Source organism: Penicillium cinerascens (assembly GCF_028974065.1).
Source record: "Penicillium cinerascens strain IBT 15544 chromosome Unknown contig_16_segment0_segment0, whole genome shotgun sequence".
NCBI lineage: Eukaryota > Fungi > Ascomycota > Eurotiomycetes > Eurotiales > Aspergillaceae > Penicillium > Penicillium cinerascens.
In genome coordinates, this window is record NW_026695286.1 from 2,515,466 (window position 1) to 2,533,726 (window position 18,261).

Sequence of the window (18,261 nt, forward strand, 5' to 3'; positions counted from 1 at the left end):
CAATTAAACAGATGCGGGGAACGCCGCGTGAAATGCACCTTGGATTTCATCTGGGATTGTCAGTAATCGCCAATAACTAGGATATTGAAAAGGGGATATTACCTCTCATCCCATCCAACGCCTCAAAAGCAAGCGAGTAGTTCGACAGCACCCCGATAATCCGCTGCAGTCCCTGACGTATCTCCCCAAAGAGCCGGTCTATTGAGTCGCCCGTAAGATCGTTCTCCCAGTCGAGTGAGAATTGCTTCGCCACGCGGGCTTTGTAAAAAATCATGAACATCGCGTAACTACTCTGCATTAGACAGCATGCAAATGAAGGCATAGTCCGAGGTAGCGGACGACTTTGGTGCTGCTCCTGATTGCTATAAAGCGGGTGCGGGTATGGCAGAGTTTCGAACACGCGGGAAATGACGATTGCAGCGTTGAAACAGATTTTCGCAGAGTGCTGCGAGCTGTATGGGAATCCGGATGCGAAGGGGTACTGTGGGATGTAGGGGTGGGTGTCCGAGGTGGTGGAGGAGTCGGATGGGGTCATGTATTCGGTGGAGGCGGAGCGTTGAAATGGGTTGAGGTTACTGCATGGACAGGAGACATTGTGGATTCCTGATCCTGAGATGGAGAGTTTGTTGAGGTCGATTGGGGGGTGGTTTGGGTTTGCGGCTGTTAGGTCGCAGTGTCTTTTAATGAAAAGGGGGATGTCGCTAAATGCTCTAAAGCGGTGTATTTTGATTTGTGCACTGGAACATTATTAGATGGAGGCTGAAGTCGATGTGGTTGGTCTATGCCTACCTGGACAATTTGATGCGGGAAATTGAACGTATACAAAGGGCGGTGATGGTTTCGTGTTGGTCGCCAAAGTCGGTGTCAAGCGAGGCGATGGGGAGAACTTCTGCCTGCGCGAGCACGGCGTTGGTCCAGGAGTCGAGCTGTTGCATTCGTCCGTACATGTATTGCATACCCGATTGCGACGAGAGGGACTTGTTCAGATCATCGATGAACTGCGTTGCTGATACCAAAACTTGCTGAGCTTGTATTAAAACAGACCAGCCCTGGAATAGATGTCAGTTCCTTGATTAGACTGACTGACGGCAATACCGGGCACCGTTTCGGGATACTGACCTCCGAATCTGAAGAAAAGTGTGGGTATGGTGTTGTGAATTGAGGGTCATTAATAACAATCGTGGGCGGCTAATGTCATGTTAGCACACCTTTGATCCAAGGTCTCACTCCAAGAGCGCTTACAGTTGTGCTCACGATTGAGCCTTGTAAAACGCAATAGTACTAGAGCCAGGGTAAGAAGCAATCCAAGTCAGAGGGGAAGGGCAACAAACCGTCATCCACCATGCTCTTCGTCGGGCTTCGGAGAATTCATTCTCCTCCACGTGCGCATGAAGCGATTTGTCCAGAGCTAGAGCCAAGGCTTGGCCGGCACGATATCTCATCTTGAGCAGGTTGCCTCGCTGAGCATACTCGTATACCGAAAGAATTAGTAAAGCAAGAAGAGTCTCCAGATCCTCTGGAACCCGAGCATGAAGTCTGTCCCGGCTGATCGGAGGTCGCGGGTTTGATAATGCCTGACCGGGATCGGTCGTTGACAGCTCAAGATCGCATTCCGCCTCGATGATGGAATTAGCCAGCTGCGCAAACGCATGCGCGTACGTCCTTCGCTGTAAGATGGACATTGGGGATGTCGGCTCGGTGTCAGCGGGATGCGGAATCAGCGCTAGCACAGCGGCCACCGCGAGACTCAAAGGCGAACGAGGTCGGTACATCATCAAGGGTTCCGCGGACGGGTTGGAACATGAGATCGGGCAGTGCAGTGGGCGATCTCGACACGGAGGTGATGTTCGTGGCGGTAAAAGGGGAAAGTATGAATGAATAAAGTCGTAGTAGGCATTGAGACTGGATGTTGCGTTAGATGGCAATGCAAGGCCTTTGGGAATACGGTACTGACATCTCCGCCTCGCTTCCATAAGTTCTCACGAAGCACTGCTGTGTATTCAAGGATGAAGGCCCGGGTTCCATCTGAACCGAAGACGGGTTCTCGTCACCCAAGTAGGACTGGAACATGGAAGGCATTGTGAAATCCAGATGGCGTAAACCGGCACCTGGTGCAGAGAGCACATCGATCTGGCTGAACATGCCAGCCGCTAAGGAGACATTAGGGACATGAGCATCAGGGAATCTCAACAGGCCAGTACATACGCTCTTCAAACTCGGGCACAACGGCATACTGGGCGTCCTCCGGCGAGTCCTCGGGCGACGGCGATGCCTTCTGCTTCTTCTTACGAGGCCCACCTCGTTTGCTGGGCAAGTACGAGCACTTTCGGCCTTTGGAGATACACTAGACAAATTAGTATGTACGCATCGAATGCGGACCGAATCAACCACAAGGGCACGTACGTTGGAACAGGGCTCTTGCCCGCCACATCGAGTTCTCGAAGCGCGACTAGCAGGAGATTAGCGGGGGACGCCACGAAAAGATCGAGGAAGGCGCACCAGGGCAAACAAGCTACTTTGACCGGGGGTTTGGCAAATTTCTTGCGCATCGGCCGCTCGGCCGCAAAGTCCTGAAAAGGTTCGGCCATGGCGAATCACGCCGGGATCTTAAAAAGGCATGGAGACTTCCCGGAAAACCTTTTTTTTTCGTTCGATACTTCTTTTCACTCCGGTTACGAAATTTAAGTCGATGCTTAGTGGTTGAATTGTGGAGGTGAGGAGCCGTGATATAGAAAGAATGCCGATTGATCGTTCTCAGGCGCAAATCCCGAGCGTGGAGTTTCGGGGTTTGCTCGCAGTTTCATAGACGTCCGCAATTTGTCACCATCGGGGGTCCCGCCTCGTGCTCACCGCAAGGAATGGAAAGGGTATGACGGAGATGGGGAACCTTCTCTGCTAGGGATGTAACCTATTGCGCTAGCTCAACCCTAGAGTACCCCGGAATATCTGTGCTCTCGTGAAAGAGGACTGCGCAGGTTGCGAAGTACTCGTTCGGGGTCACGTGGGGCAATTCGCCTCACCTGTGGATTTTGGGTTGGTGTTTAGCTGCGGATATAGCGCCAGTAAGCAACCTCGGAAGTGCTAGAGATGATCAGAGCATCGAACCTTGCAGATCAGGCCGGGGGTTTCCCGAAGTCCCCGGGTGTGGCCGTTGTTCTAGCGGAAGTGGGCCCCGAAGGAGAGGGATGTAAATGCCGAGATATGAGCGCATCGGGTTCAAAGTATGAGAAAATATGAGAGCTTTCGATTTGAAAATGTTCATGCATACTGTAGTTTCTAATAAAATACACTTCCAGTATATACTTTTCCGGCTTCGATTTACATAGAGCCCCACGGAAGCGAACACACGGAGGCCCTACGCTGAACATCAACTACACACCATCTATTCATGCATCATGACCTGTACACATGCTTACTGCATCCTGCCCACCGTCGAAAGCTTGATGCCCGAGACATACCGCACGCTGTCCCAGACGCTGTCGGGGACTTTGACTGGAAGTTTGTGGCCCTTTAACTTCTGGTCGATCAGCCACATTCCAACCACGAATTCCTCTTTCGTCAGAAGTCCGATCTGCTGCTGATCCACAAGATCCCACACTTGCTCCAGCACTGCGGTTGGTAGCCGGCTGCGGGACCAAATTTCACGGACCACTAGGTTAAGCACCATCTCTGATGGCGGCGGCCATCTCCCGGCCCCATTCGGATCGCCTCGTCCGGGAGGGATGAGTAGCCCCTTGTTAGATGCCCACACGCCTTCGTAACGCTTGCGCTCCTTCTCCGTGACTTCCTGCCTCCATCGTTTACGATCTCCTTCATGATGTTTGTGCGGATGCTTCTTGAGCAGCCGGTGCCGGTGGCCTGCATCCGTATCGTCGGCCTTTGGCATGCCTCGAAGCGTCATCGGCATTCCCTTGGGCGGGCTTGGCGTACGTGATAGATCACTTTTTGGTGAATGTGCTAAATGCAGGATCGAACGGGAGCGGGCCCGTCGTCGTCGTGGAGGTGGTGGGGGTACTTTTGTCACGGGGGATGCCCGTGCGGATGCGAGGGAGGAGGCCACAATTGCATTAGAGAGGGCTTCGGTTTCGTCCATGGTGCTTGAGCTGCTGGTATGAGATCGACCCGATATTGATGCCATGCTGGGTGTTGATGTGCGTAACGGGGTCGCGGGGGGAAGCGCTTTTCTTGAAGTACCCTGTGAGGGGCCTGTAGACCGTGGGGGAAGCTTCGGCTTCAGCTCATCGGGTGGTATTGAGGATATTCGAGAGCTTATGGAGGGATGGGGACTCGGGGCCTGGTCACGAAGACTCCCGGCTCTGGATGGCCGGGTTGAGATGCGCACACCCGTGGGCTCTGGCTCAAAGCGCGGGTCGTCATCCAGAAGCATTTTATCCACCGGGCTATCTCTGACGGGCAAGGGGCGGATGGGGGTGGGAGAGCGCAGCTCGCGTCGCTCGGTCGAAGCTTGGGACTGCATCCTGCTGACGCTTCGCATGGCACCGAGTCTGGCAGCATCGATTGCCGGTTCTGGTTTTCTAGAAGGTGATCTGGAGGCGGCAAGACGTGCGGCGATCTGTTCTGGAGGTGGTGATAGGGTCGGGACCGGTGATCGTCCACGATTCGATATGTTGGGTGCGGAGAGCTGGTTGGCGTTCAGCCTCCCTACCATCTCCTTCACGGAGGGGACTTCGTGTTCCGACTCAGATCCCACGGTCGGGCGTCTAGCTCCTGCATTGCGGTTCATCGAGCTGGCCACTGCGGCGGCGGCTGCAGCAGAGAGCTGGGGGTTCACATGTGGCGCGCTTCGCGGATGTTGGTTGAAGGCGATGGTTGCACCTTGTAAGGCGGAGTTATCTCGGGACGCGGAAGCCAACCGCTGGGTCGCGGCGATCTCGCCATTCATGAAATCGATCACCAGCGTTGGATTGCGCCAGTTAAGTTGAAGAAGGTTGCAGATGAACTGCAACAATCTTGGGGCTGAGCTGAGGATAAAAAAGCACGACAGGCCCACCGGGCGCCCGTGCACTCAACGTCCACGTACCGGCCGGAGCTCGAGGTACTTCGGCACCAGAAGTAACAGCGTACCTACGGGCCTGGCAACGGAAGTACCCTCTGCTCGCTGGCATGAGGCCGATGAGAAACTGGCAGAGCCCGTATAAATAGGGAATGTATCTTAACCATCGTACCCGAGCTCAACCCAGATTCAAAATTAACCGAGCCCGTTTAAATCGAAGACCAATCGCCGTGCGTGTCCCTTTCTCCCCGCATGTGGCGGGCCGATCTAACTATTTCAGCCAATTTATACCATGCGATCCCCCGACCCCCCGATCCCCCAGTTTCTATGAAACTACTGACGCTTATCGAGCCTGGAGATGCACATAGCCTCGATATACTCCCGTCGGCATGCTCTCGGAGAACGACAATGCGCGTCCTGAGACTGCAATGCACGATATGGATTCGCGCGCAGATCGGGGACAAGGCGCTCATCAGCCTGGGGACAACCGAGACTCGCCCTCGGGCCATGTTCGATGCTCTGTCTGTAGCAGCATTTTTCGGCGACCGGAGCACCTGAAGCGCCATCTGCGCAGTCACACGAAGGAGAAACCCTTCGAATGCGCTCAGTGTGGCCGACATTTTTCACGAACGTATGCTGGTGCGCCATCTGGGACGAGTTGACCGTGGCTAACATGTAGCGACATTGCACAGTGATACCCTCCACCGGCACGAACTAAGTCACCATACCACCGGAGGCGAAGGCGGCAAGGATCGTGCCCACCGCATCACCGTCAAGACATTTCGCGCATGCTTTAGCTGCGCCACGGCGAGAGTGCGATGCAGCGGTGGTACTCCATGCGGACGTTGCGATAACCGTTTGCTCGAATGCCAGTATCCTACGGAAAGACGGTCGAGGGGAAAAGTCCGAAATGGCGCTTCCAAAGGAGTGTCTGGATTGGATATGCTGGAGCATGAGCCACAGACCCCTTTACCATCTTCTAACCGACTCAACGGTGATGAAGCTGAGTCGATGGAAATTGAACACGGATCATCTAGCCAAATGGCCGAGTTTTCCGTGAATAACATTCATGGCGTAACTTCGCCGAACGCTTCGGTAAATACCTTCTCAAGTCGAATGGATACCCACAGAGAAAGTATTTCGTCCGATGGAAGAGCACCTATTGCGGGGGCTTCTAACCCCCCGTTATACTTGCCATCGTCGAATCAACTCCCTTCGACGCGACTGTCATCAGCTGTGTATCCAAACGATACCAGTCAACATCCACCTAATGAAATGGCGACTCCTGATGTGCCGGAGATGTTCTCGGTTGATCCGACCTCTGGCCTCAGCCCCAACGGGAGGGATCTTCAACCGGACCTGACAAACTCGGTTGCTGATATAGAAATGGACATAAGCGGGAATGCGCAGATGACACTGGAATTTGATTCCTCATTGTTCGATCAATCTATGCTTTCTACCATAAACTGGCTCCCCAACGAGCTCTTCGCCAGTGCATCTAATGGACCGACCCAGCTGTCTGGAGTTCCTTCGCAACAACCTCAGTCTGCCGTTTCAGATTCCTATCCAACCCGCATGGCATGGTATCCACCTGTCACCAACACTGAACAAATTAGCCCTTCAATGGCCGAAAACTTCTCCCATACCCCTTCCGGAAATATTTCGCTGGGAACCGACATGGGAAGCCCCAGGAGGTATTCAAAAGTTGGCAGCGAAGCATCTCCATATTCCGAATCGATGGATTCTTCAAAGAGGTCATCCGACTATTACGTTGATGGCGGCGGAGCCCGTCTTCCGAGCTACAGAAAGAAACATGTCCCATGGCCAAATGCAGTCAAGGCAATGGCTCTATCCGGGCAATCAATCGCTGAAGACAATGTGCGTCGCCATGGATTTCCAAGTACTCACGAGATAAGTGTCAACAATGCAGAAGTGGCCAAGTCCGTGCGACCCATTGACACAAACACCCATCAAGAGCTTTACCGCAACTTCTTGCTGCTTTGCCGCACCGAAAATTCATTTTTCGAGGTGTTTGAATCGGATTATTTTCCGACTGCAGAGAACTGTACAGGTTATCTTGCATCCTACTTTGATTCATTTCACGATGTTTATCCCATAATCCACCAACCTACCTTCGACCTGAACCGGTGCCATTGGCTGTTGGTATTGGCAATAATGGCAATCGGCTGCCGTACTTCAAGTATATACGAAGCAGACCAATGTGGGAATGCCTTTCATGAGATGATACGACGAGCTCTATACGTCGAGGTAAACGTTTTCCCCTACTCACTTGGCTCTACATACTAACAAATGCTCTTCGATAGAAAGAGAAATCTGACATGGAACGTGTGTCACTTCACTTGATGCAAGCAATGCTACTCAATTGCATTGGGCTCCTTCACAGTGGTAGCGAGCAAGATAAGCTATCGGCTTTAAAAATGTTCAAAGATCTTGTGACATTTGCAAGCCACGAAAAGCTCCTCTCCTCATCGCATACGGATATATCCAGTACTTCATCTGAAGTCATGTGGGTAAAATGGGCGCAAGATGAAACTCGGCGGCGAACGGGCTACTGTATTTGGGTATACACTCCTCCCTTGGAAAATGTGCGACTTCAACTGACTATGTCTTACTTGAAGCTCCTGGACTGCACACTTGCATACTATTTCGAAGACCGGCCGCTTTTATCCCTTGATGATGGGCAAGCTTCACTGCCTGCCCATGAGAAGCTATGGCAGATTGGTTCTGCCGAGGCTTGGAGGCACCGGTGGGATAATACAACCGGTACCATTCATGTCGATTGCCTACCCAGGAAGAAATGCTGACCCTCTTAGTTAACGACTCATTATACGATACCGTGCACATATTGTACATAGAGAAGAAGCTTGTTTCCGGGATCGGAGAATTCAGTCATATCCTTCTCCTTCACGCCCTTTATCACCGCATGTGGGAAGTCGGTGATTACTTCCGCCGACCCTTGTCTTTCTGGAACCCAACTGCCAAAAGGCAATCACGAGAGACCGCCGTTCCCCCCGGCCCGGTATGGCTTCCGGGGATCCCATCCTATTCCAAATGGCGCAACAGCACGTGTGATTGTCTGGATATTTTGCACTGGACCGCGAATAGCACTGTGGCCAAGGCCGCCGGAATGGAGCACCCTACTGTTCTTCATCTTCATGCAGCACGACTCGTTCTACTCGCGCCGTTTCGTGAAATCCGCTCGCTTGCAACATCTTTGGCAACAGACCAGTTGCGGTGGAGCAAGCGACACCAGGCAATTGAGTGGCAGTACATCTGGCGTTGGGTTAAGCATGACCAATATAAGGCTCGCCTTTCAATCATTCATGCCGGTGCCACTCTCTGGCACGTTCGGCGATACTCCATGAGTGCATTCCACGAACCAGTCGCCGTTTTTCTTGCTGTGCTGACACTATGGGCATATGGCTCATGTCATGCTCATGCAACCCAGGACTCTATTCCGCATCTGCAAGTGTCCGGAATAGAGCTTTCGGAAGAGCCGAGTTTTGTCCATTTGGATCGGCCATGCGATGATGAGCTGGTGCAGCTTTTTGTCCGGAAAGGTCATTCTATGCGAGGCAATGTCACTGGAGTTGGCAACATCTGCGCACCTGAAGGACCAGAGAGGATGCTTCGTGTCGGCTGTGAAATTCTGACTAGTCTGACGGCGTGGGGCGTCTCGAAGAGATTCATTGTGATATTGACGCGTCTGGCTGATGTGATGGCGCGACAACCAAGCACTGAGCACAATCATAATGCCAGCATGGGTGGATCTTGATCTCACTGTTTTATTCTCTTTTTTTTTTTTTTTTCAAAATACCCCTGAATTGTACATTAGTCTTCAAATGCATCATTATTTCCTGGTGTATACTTCGGCGTGATGTCACATGTGCGCTATCTTATCGTTGCCTAAAATCATCCGGGGAACCTTCCACTCTCTTGGAGCTCGACTCGCCATGGATTCCGACGAGATCGTGCCCGAACCACGAAATGTGGAGGAGGATCTGGATGAGAAGTAATGATTCTGGTCTCTCTTCAGCTCTGAGTATGCTGATCCCCACGAAATAAAGATATCCGAACCGCCCCCATAACACCGCCCCCACGCTTCCATTCCACGAGCTGTACCTGAATTTGTTCCACCCTCTCAGCCAGATCAAGAAGAAACCTGCGACTACTGCACCTGCAAAGCGCAAGGTCGGATCCAGTAACAAAAGCGCGACACACCAAAGCCCGTACGAGCTCCGTCGCGATGTTATCGCACGTTTCATCTCGCGATGGCGCAAAGAGGTCGGCAACGACATTTACCCAGCTTTTCGGCTCATCCTTCCAGACAAGGACAGGGACCGACCTATGTACGGCATGAAGGAAAAGGTCATTGGAAAGATGCTGGTGAAAATCATGAAGATCAATAAGGAATCAGAGGATGGCTACAATCTCTTGAACTGGAAGCTTCCGGGCCAGTCATCGACGCGCATGGCAGGAGACTTTGCGGGAAGGTGCTATGACATCCTGTCTAAAAGACCGATGCGGACAGAGCCGGGCGATATGTCCATCGAGGAGGTTAACGAGAAGTTGGACAAGCTCGCCGCTACCTCGAAGGAAGACGAGCAGATCCCTATTATGGCCGAGTTCTACCGGCGCATGAACCCGGAGGAATTTATGTGGCTCATCCGCATTATCCTGCGCCAGATGAAGGTTGGGGCTACGGAGCGCACGATGTTTCATGTCTGGCATCCAGATGCCGAGAATCTATACAGCATTTCCAGCAGTCTCCGGCGCGTGTGCTGGGAGCTCCATGATCCCAATATCCGACTCGAGGCAGAGGACCGTGGTATAGCACTAATGCAGTGCTTCCAGCCTCAGCTGGCTCAGTTTCAGATGCACTCTTTCGACAGAATGGTTTCGCGAATGCAGCCTACGGAAGAGGACCCGGTGTTTTGGATCGAAGAGAAACTGGACGGCGAGCGCATGCAGCTCCACATGGCCCCCGACGATTCTGTTGCAGGGGGTCGGAGGTTTGCCTCTTGGTCCCGCAAAGCAAAGGAGTACACTTATCTCTATGGAAATGGGATCTATGATGAGAATGGGGCTTTGACCAGACATTTGAAAGATGCATTCGTGAACGAGGTGCAGAGTGTCATACTGGATGGCGAGATGGTCACCTGGGATCCTGAGCAGGACGCCCCCGTCGCCTTTGGTACGCTCAAAACCGCGGCATTGGCCGAGCAGCGAAATCCTTTTACAAATGGCCCCAGGCCGATGTTCCGCGTCTTTGATATTCTCTACCTGAATGGGAAAGATATCACGAAGTATACTCTTCGCGATCGCCGCAAAGCATTGCAAAGGATTCTCCGCCCAGTCCACCGACGCTTCGAGATTCACCCGTATCAAGAGGCGACCACGACTACAGAAGTCGAGACGTGCTTGCGCAATGTTGTTGCCGAAGCCTCGGAGGGTCTTGTGCTGAAGAACCCGCGATCCCAATACCGACTGAATGAACGCCACGACGACTGGATGAAAGTCAAGCCTGAGTACATGACCGAGTTTGGCGAGTCGCTTGATCTAGTCATTGTGGGTGGATATTATGGACAGGGCCATCGAGGAGGTAACTTGGGGAGCTTCCTATGTGGATTGCGCGTTGATAATCCCAACTCCTCCCAACCGGAGAAATGCTGGTCATTTTGCAAGGTCGGTGGTGGCTTTACCGCGGCCGACTATCAAGAAATTCGCCACCACACAGATGGCAAGTGGATGAAATGGGATTCAAAGAAGCCGCCCACTGAGTTTATCGAGCTTTCCGGCGGAGACGCTCAGCACGAAAAGCCTGACATGTGGATCAAACCATCTGACTCCGTTGTTATCTGCGTGAAGGCAGCCTCCGTGGGAGTGAGCGACATGTTCCGCATGGGCCAGACGCTGCGGTTTCCGCGGTTCAAGAAGCTTCGTAAAGATAAGAACTGGAAGAGCGCGTTGTCGATTCAAGAGTTCCTGGATCTCAAGTCCAATGTGGAGCAAGAGCATCGGGAAAAGGAGTTTAACGTGGATAACTCCAGGAGGAAGCGTGTCAAAAGGGCTGTGAAGAAGGCGTTGACGATTGCCGGGTATGACGAGAAGGAAAATGCCCAGTACCTTGGACCCTCCGGCCATATTTTTGACCAGCTCAATTTCTGTACATGCTGTCATGCCCATTTCCCACTATGACATTGCTAACAGAGTTTCAGTTATTATGACTGATGCAAGCTACCCCGAGAAGAAATCAAAGGGAGAGCTCGAGCAGCTGGTGAAAGCCAATGGGGGCAGAATCTACCAAACAAACACCGCTGTCCCAGACACTATTTGTATCGCCGAGCGAAGTACGTACTCCATGTCACCGGATAAAGGCTAAGCTAACGGTGTAATAGGGACCGTCAAGGTGGCTTCACTGCTGAAAAGCGCGAACTTCAACATTGTGAAACCATCCTGGTTGATGGACTGCGTCAAGCAGAACGAGAAGGATGTAGGATTGCCCGATCTGCTTCTCCCCTTCGAGCCCAGGTAATTTCTCATCACACGATTTACAAGAGTTGGACTGACAAGTGGATCCTCTCGTGTAGGCACATGTTCTTCATCATGGAGGATCGAGATGAAGAAATCAACATCAATGTTGATCCCTTCAACGACAGCTACGCTCGCGACACAAACGTCGATGAGCTCAAAGAAGTACGTGTATGCAAATTCATTACCAATAAGGAAGATACTGACCAGGCAATAGATCCTAAAGCAAATGGAAATCAACAAAAAGCAAAGCAACCATTCTCTCGACCCGCACACCCTCCACAAAGTCGAGTCTCACATCCAAGCAAAGATCGACTCGGGATACACTGCGCCCTGTGGCTGGCTCTTCCGCGGCCTAAGGTTTTACTTCTCTACACAAACTCCTTCTGCAAACGGAGACGGTGCATCCTCTAAACCCGAGATGGATCATACTCCTATATGCGTGGCACGTAACACCGCCCGATTTGCATCCGCCAACATCGCGACTTCGCTCAAAAGTCCGGACGTTACTCATGTCATAGTCAACCCGGCAACAATGTCGCGAGAGGATATCATTTCCCTGCGAAAATCGCTGGCTACTAGGGCGGGGAAGAAAATTCCACATCTCGTCTCGTTGGACTGGGTTCAAGAAAGCTGGAAGAATGGGACGCTCTTGGATGAGGAAAGTAAGTTTCACCGTCTCCCTTTGTGTACGATTCTTTGTTGTGGTCTACGTCAAGTTGTCTAACATGACTGTTACAGGGTTCTCAGTGTCTCGATGATGGTTCGGTCTACGGGGATCTACCACTGGAAGTAGTTATTGTTCCTAGTTGAACAGGTTGCATAGCCTAGATTATCCATCTGTTATAGATCAGTCGATGAGCCACTGACTAGTCGCCGATCAATTTGCGCACGTTATGATCCCAGCTCCGGATATTTCTCTACAGCTCTCATTTTTTTACAACGTGATTCGACATTCGAAATCAGATAAAGTACACACTGATGCAATGTAGTTACCTATTGCAAAGAAAAATTATCTCTATCCCTGTTCGGCTGACAGTAACAAATGAACCGATGTTGTAATAGCTCAAGGGCCACTAAGGTACTGTATCTCTGACTGAATCAATTGATTCAGTTAGGTGGTAGAGAGGTGTAGATTATATTGAAAAGTAATCACGGGAGTACGTGCCATAATCTCTTGCGGTTGTGCAATACCTCGGCATGCACGAAAATCAGGTCTCCGAGGGCTCCACCTGGGTGCTGCTCCTTGACAAAAGTGATGCACCACAGTCTGGATCATGCGATACGACGTGGCCGGAGTGAAGTTTGAACCGAGTCACCCTTCTATCTTCTACGTTGCATTGGAGGTTCGAGTTTCACTGATGAAATAACCCTGCGGCGGAAGGGTCAAGGGTGGTTCGGGAGAAGACAGCGCCGCTAGATGCTTTCCTAAGTGTTCAAGTTCCAATATTAGTGATACACTGTCTTGGCTTTAAAATCCCTCTGGCTGGGATGTGCCGAAAGGCTTACTCACCTGCTATAGACCACCTTTTACTAAAGCAATTGAGGAGCCTCACCATTAGTTGTAAATTTTCGTTATGCTTTGGTTTGCCATTCTGTTCCCATAATCGCAATTGAATAACCGCAGCCTGATATAAAGCGTATGGGACAAAAGGGGACAAGGAAAGTCGCTGACTTTCGTCTTGGGCGATGCTAAGCATATGATCTGACAGCTCCACCATTTTCGTAGATAGTTGTTCCAACGCGAATGATGTGCCATTTGTATTGAGAGATCGGATCTCTGGATAGTTTGATGGGCGTGCGTAAAGTGTAACAAGGGAGCTAGTATAAGAAGTAATCTGTTAGATTGGGCTGAGCAAATATGGGCCTGTAAATATTCACCTGAAACACATCGCTAGAGCTCCACAGTAGTTTGTGAACTGAACTTCTTCTTCTGCCAAGATTTGCAGCAATGGCAACAACGTGCGTTCGAGTTGCGCTGCCTCTTCTCCATGAAAGCTGCTGTCGGAGATAGGACTAAAAATGTGTTGAACAACCCTCCCAACCAGATGTGACACTTGGCATTCCCTAACAAAGTGGCTCACTCTGAAAGGGGGGAGAGGGCTGGAAATGTTCGGATTGATACTATCCGTCAACAACTTTCAGCTAGTCAGCAAAGAGTACATTCACCCTTCTCACAAAGTTGGCATTATCTGGGAAAGTGGTCAAGGGCTTACATCCAAAGTGTAATGCATCTCATCATTCGGCAATGGATCATCTCTGCCAACATCTTCGGTGTTGAAAATGGCATCACCATTACAGAGATTTAGATACCTATCGGTTAGTGAGCCCAAATAGACAAGGCCAAAGGCCAACCCACAAATTGCGTGTTCAAGACTTACCTATCCAGGTTGTGAATCGCCCACAGTGTCACTCTTTGCTCCATGGTGGACCATTTGTATGTATTAGGTTGTTCAATACTGACTCGCTGGAAACCGAGATTGCGGGCTGCCCGCGCACAAGATGCCATCGAGATAGCTGCTGCCGGATATATTCCATGACTTGCTTCATAAAGAGTTATAAGAAGCATACTCTGAACAGTAACCAAGTTATAACATCCTGCTGTCTCCAATGAGCTGATACCGAGCTTTGCAATTGCATAGAGAGAGGATACCATGCTGCTCAGGGATGATGAGGGCAGAGACTGTATCAGATGCATCGAGAAGCATAGTGAAATGAAGCTTGCGTCTCCAGAGTAAGAGACTGGCAAGCGCTCGAAGAAATTTGTTTCGGACATTATCGGCAGTTTATGATGGGTCGAGTCGAAGTATTTACGAGCCATGCTTTTGGTTTGTTCGAGAGAGCCGAGGATGCGCAATGCTTGCGTGGGAAACCGGCTGTCAGTACCAGGTGAGTAGGGTACCTGATGGCAGACAAATTAGAAGGATACCATGAAATGCCTTAAACCACATAAATACCTGTGGAGGAAGACTCAAAGAATCACGAACAGGCTGCACTGAGCCGCTTAATGGATTCTCGTCATAAGTGCAAATCCGGCGAAGACTAGTATTTTTTGAGTAAACCTATCGAGACATATAAGGCGGCTGTAGATCTTATTGACCAGACTTACCGTGCACAAGAGATGCAGCTCGGCAAAGCTCTATTACACTTTCTCTTCCCACGAGTACATGCTTTGCATGCGTTGCGCGGAGGACAAGTTTCCTGCAAACTTCGGTCCATTTAATCTAAACGGGCAACCATAAAAGCCTTCGGTTTTGCTATCAGAATATCTAGCTCTCTGAGGCTTGAGAAGAGAACAGTCTTGTAGTGGATGTAGTGGATAACCGCGGTCGCTGGCGGGGATTTAAAAAAGCTCATGCGGGTTGGTCACGTGAACCGCCTCATTTTCAAAACAGTTCTGTAGTGGCGTTCCAAAAGTTTCGGAACACAGTACTTCCATTCACACGCCGCCCTCTCTACACCACTCACCTATTTTATCCACGCACTAACCGTATCTCAGCGACATACCACAGCGCCGGCAGTCGGTGTTACTATGTATGTGTCGGAGTGGCCGGCGGTAGAGCATTAGGGTGATCAATGAGATCCTAAGCAAAAGCTATTTGTAGGGGGTTCGGCTACATGACCAAGGACACTTGCTTGATAATCTCATCTGTGGGCGAGATTCATCCAGTCTCCATGACACACTTTGATTCTTCCTTTCGATGTCAGAAGTGCGAGACAGTAAAGCAATACGTATGACCAACCTTAGAGGATTTGAATTAAATCTTTCCCAATGAAGTAAAGGTAATGATTGGTTGAATGAGACCTGATGAACAAAAGATAGGACTGACATTCCTGTCGCTTGAAAAGAGCATCTTGAATTATATGTACCATTCCAACGTTGCACAGGCATACCGAGCTTGGTGACCGTCCTATTAACAATGTTGCTGAAGAATGCTTCGATGAGACTCTATGCCATCATCAGTATTGGAATCATAGGTAGTGTCAATGCTCATTTTCATCGTGAAGGTTATCCCCTGTATTCCCTGGAAAGTCATATAAGCTGTGTCGCTTTAATATGAGGACGGATTAAATAAAATGGTGGAGTTTCGAGCGGCCAGCCGATCTTTGGCAATTATGGAATATGATGAATATTATTGATATTGGAGAATAGGATAGACTCTTAAATTACTCAAACGAATTCAACCTGTAAATTGTGCATTCTCCAGAGCTTGATGGACTTACTCCTCCTATTCTTCTCCTGCCTCCTTACCTGGCATCCGCCGCGTAATGGCTTACTTTGGTATAGGGTTGCAAAGTGTGCTTTAGTGACTACAAAATGCCGATCCGCACTTATCGAGGGGGCCGGTTACTCTATTAGCAACCACATTGCTGTTGACGTAGTAAGTGGCATTCCTAACGCCGCAAATTCCGGCTTGTTGCACTTTCCTATCCGCCTCCTGGCCATAAGTTCTTATGATCACCCACATCATTGCTCTAACCCAATCTCAGTCAAAACGTTCCTGACTCCTATCTCTTCAAACTTCCTGTGGTCTTCAATCTGACTTGTGCTATTTATCCTCCATCATGAAGGCTTTTGCGATTCTTCTCTCTTTTGCTGCGGTTGTTTTGGCCCTTCCTAGCAAACCTTGTGCTACATGTGGTGGCCACCAGGAAACTGGGAATGTCTGTGGTAGTAAACAAACTGTGGTCTGTCAAGGAGAAGGCAATGCTGGTCTTGTCACTTTGGGAAACGTCTTGGAAGGGGCACTCGGCGAAAGCTGCTCAGCTGGAGACGTTTACTGTTGCGAAGAAGGGGATATTCAACAGGTATGATACATGTTCTGCTGCTTGAAGTTTATGGAAATTGGACTAACAAGAGCTCTGAAAGTCTGGCTTGGTTAACCTGAACCTTAACGCTCAATGCTCTCTCAACCGTGTTCTATAAGCCATTGTCTCTATGATGTCTCAACATCCACTGTTCATTGTGTATCAACGACTTTCATTGTTACCAGACACGATCACCGGTTAAAGAGGTTGGAGAGAAAGTGGTAGGGTGAAACAGCACAAATGTTACTCGGTCACAGCGGTCCGAAAGAAGAACTCTATCCCATTATAGGGACCCTAATATGAACCCATGCAAAAATTTGTTTACCACGAGAAGTAAGGACAGATTGCAGGACCCGGTGTTTATTTCTTTACATTGAACTTCCAAATTCCTGTCTGCCAAGCCCCTCATTTCTAGGCTGGGGTACCTTTCATACATATATAACGTGAAGTACTCAGTATGATTCAAAATTAATCCCATCAATGCAACGAGCGCCTCAATACTCAAAGATCCAATCATCGCTCCTGGTGAATATTCTGTCACGGTCGCTACTTAAGTGAAGCGAATTATGATTTGTATGGAATTTAGCGTGGCAAAAGTCAGTCAAGTAGCCCCAAAAAACCCTGACCCAGGTATTCGATGCAAATATATCCCGTACACATTTTGGGGCGCGCCAGCTCTGCCGAGGGTGTTGGAGGAACGGTAAGAGGTAATATCGTTATTTTCTCAAAAGTCAATGCAGAGGCTTCACCACGGTTTCGAGATCATGTCTAAAAACATGCGTTACATTAACAAGAATCACTTTTGTGTAGCACCTTGACGGTCACTATTTACTAATAGTGCGTGCATTGGAGTCTCTCATGAAGCGCCTGAATTTCATTGAATATACTTGAAAATTAATCTACACAAACGAACGTTCAGTCGATATGTAGTCCGCTTTGACATTCATTTTCACCTCAAGAAAGATAATATCTGGTCCGCAATTTCTTGAGGATGACTCTCAGAGGCAAAGTGACCGGCATCAATGAGACTTATCTGCGCACCAGGCAGATCTTTCTTGAAAGCCTCAGCGCCCGCCGGGACGAAGAAAACATCGTTTTTGCCCCAGACAGCCAGGAGTGGCACTTGGGAAGAGCGGAAGTACTCCTGGAACTTTTCATACAAGGCAACATTATTTTGATAATCCATAAAAAGATCAATTTGGATATCTTTGTTCCCAGGACGCTCTAGGAGAGCGTAGTCCAAAGCATATGACTCTGGTGCAATGTCGCTAGCGGTGGGTGTTCCATCGATGTACTGAAACTTGACCATGTCGAACGTCAACATAGCGTTCGATATTTTTGTGCGGTCTTCCACGGAGTTTTCGCTTTTCCAGAAGTCCTGAATGGGGCCCCAGACATCACCGAACCCTTCAGCGTAGGCGTTGCCATTTTGCGAAATGATGGCTTCGACGGCACTTGGACGTTGCAAGGCCAGGCGAAGGCCTATGGGAGCACCGTAGTCAAAGAGGTACATAGAGAATTTCGTCAAAGATATCTTATCCAAAAACTCGGCGAGCGTGTCGGTGAGTGACTGGAACGAATATTTGAAACCTTCGGGCACTTCCGTGAAGCCGAAGCCTGGGAAGTCCGGAGCAATGACATGATACTCTTTGGCGAGGATGGGAAGTAGATTCCTATAGTGATGGGACGACGATGGAAAGCCGTGAAGTAGAAGAATCGTTTTGCGACCGATTTCTCTGCCCAGTTCACGGTAGAACATGCGAACGCCACTTTTGGGTAGATGGGCTCTCTTGAGCTGAGGAGGTTGGATCAGAGCCATCATGAGGGAAAAGTATCGAGAGAGCAACGGAAAGCAAACGGTTCCTTTTTGTCTTCAACTAAGCAGG

General features: G+C 50.0%; 6 protein-coding genes across 6 annotated transcripts; 3 read left to right on the top strand and 3 right to left on the bottom strand.

The window, feature by feature from the left end:
- Positions 1 to 3: 3 nt before the first annotated feature.
- Positions 4 to 2,588, bottom strand: N7498_000931 (uncharacterized protein; the record flags this gene model as incomplete). The annotated part of the gene is made up of 9 exons (XM_058447994.1): positions 4 to 50; positions 103 to 737; positions 790 to 1,049; positions 1,120 to 1,188; positions 1,243 to 1,281; positions 1,332 to 1,902; positions 1,955 to 2,150; positions 2,206 to 2,344; positions 2,400 to 2,588. 9 exons carry the CDS (start codon positions 2,586 to 2,588, stop codon positions 4 to 6), a joined length of 2,145 nt encoding a protein of 714 aa, XP_058313405.1.
- An 824-nt stretch (positions 2,589 to 3,412) lies between these two features.
- On the bottom strand, positions 3,413 to 4,903 carry irs4 (the record flags this gene model as incomplete). Its single annotated transcript, XM_058447995.1, has 1 exon — positions 3,413 to 4,903. The coding sequence occupies one exon, from the start codon at positions 4,901 to 4,903 to the stop codon at positions 3,413 to 3,415; it is 1,491 nt and encodes a 496-aa protein (XP_058313406.1).
- A 500-nt stretch (positions 4,904 to 5,403) lies between these two features.
- Positions 5,404 to 8,810, top strand: N7498_000933 (uncharacterized protein; the record flags this gene model as incomplete). Its single annotated transcript, XM_058447996.1, has 4 exons — positions 5,404 to 5,645; positions 5,707 to 7,282; positions 7,339 to 7,798; positions 7,849 to 8,810. 4 exons carry the CDS (start codon positions 5,404 to 5,406, stop codon positions 8,808 to 8,810), a joined length of 3,240 nt encoding a protein of 1,079 aa, XP_058313407.1.
- A 178-nt stretch (positions 8,811 to 8,988) lies between these two features.
- N7498_000934 (DNA ligase (ATP) DNL4) lies at positions 8,989 to 12,327 on the top strand (the record flags this gene model as incomplete). The annotated part of the gene is made up of 7 exons (XM_058447997.1): positions 8,989 to 9,047; positions 9,103 to 11,201; positions 11,254 to 11,385; positions 11,434 to 11,566; positions 11,626 to 11,731; positions 11,784 to 12,231; positions 12,308 to 12,327. 7 exons carry the CDS (start codon positions 8,989 to 8,991, stop codon positions 12,325 to 12,327), a joined length of 2,997 nt encoding a protein of 998 aa, XP_058313408.1.
- A 3,805-nt stretch (positions 12,328 to 16,132) lies between these two features.
- On the top strand, positions 16,133 to 16,493 carry N7498_000935 (uncharacterized protein; the record flags this gene model as incomplete). The annotated part of the gene is made up of 2 exons (XM_058447998.1): positions 16,133 to 16,375; positions 16,437 to 16,493. The coding sequence occupies 2 exons, from the start codon at positions 16,133 to 16,135 to the stop codon at positions 16,491 to 16,493; spliced, it is 300 nt and encodes a 99-aa protein (XP_058313409.1).
- Positions 16,494 to 17,324: 831 nt separating this feature from the next.
- N7498_000936 (alpha/beta fold hydrolase) lies at positions 17,325 to 18,194 on the bottom strand (the record flags this gene model as incomplete). Its single annotated transcript, XM_058447999.1, has 1 exon — positions 17,325 to 18,194. One exon carries the CDS (start codon positions 18,192 to 18,194, stop codon positions 17,325 to 17,327), a length of 870 nt encoding a protein of 289 aa, XP_058313410.1.
- Positions 18,195 to 18,261: the final 67 nt, after the last annotated feature.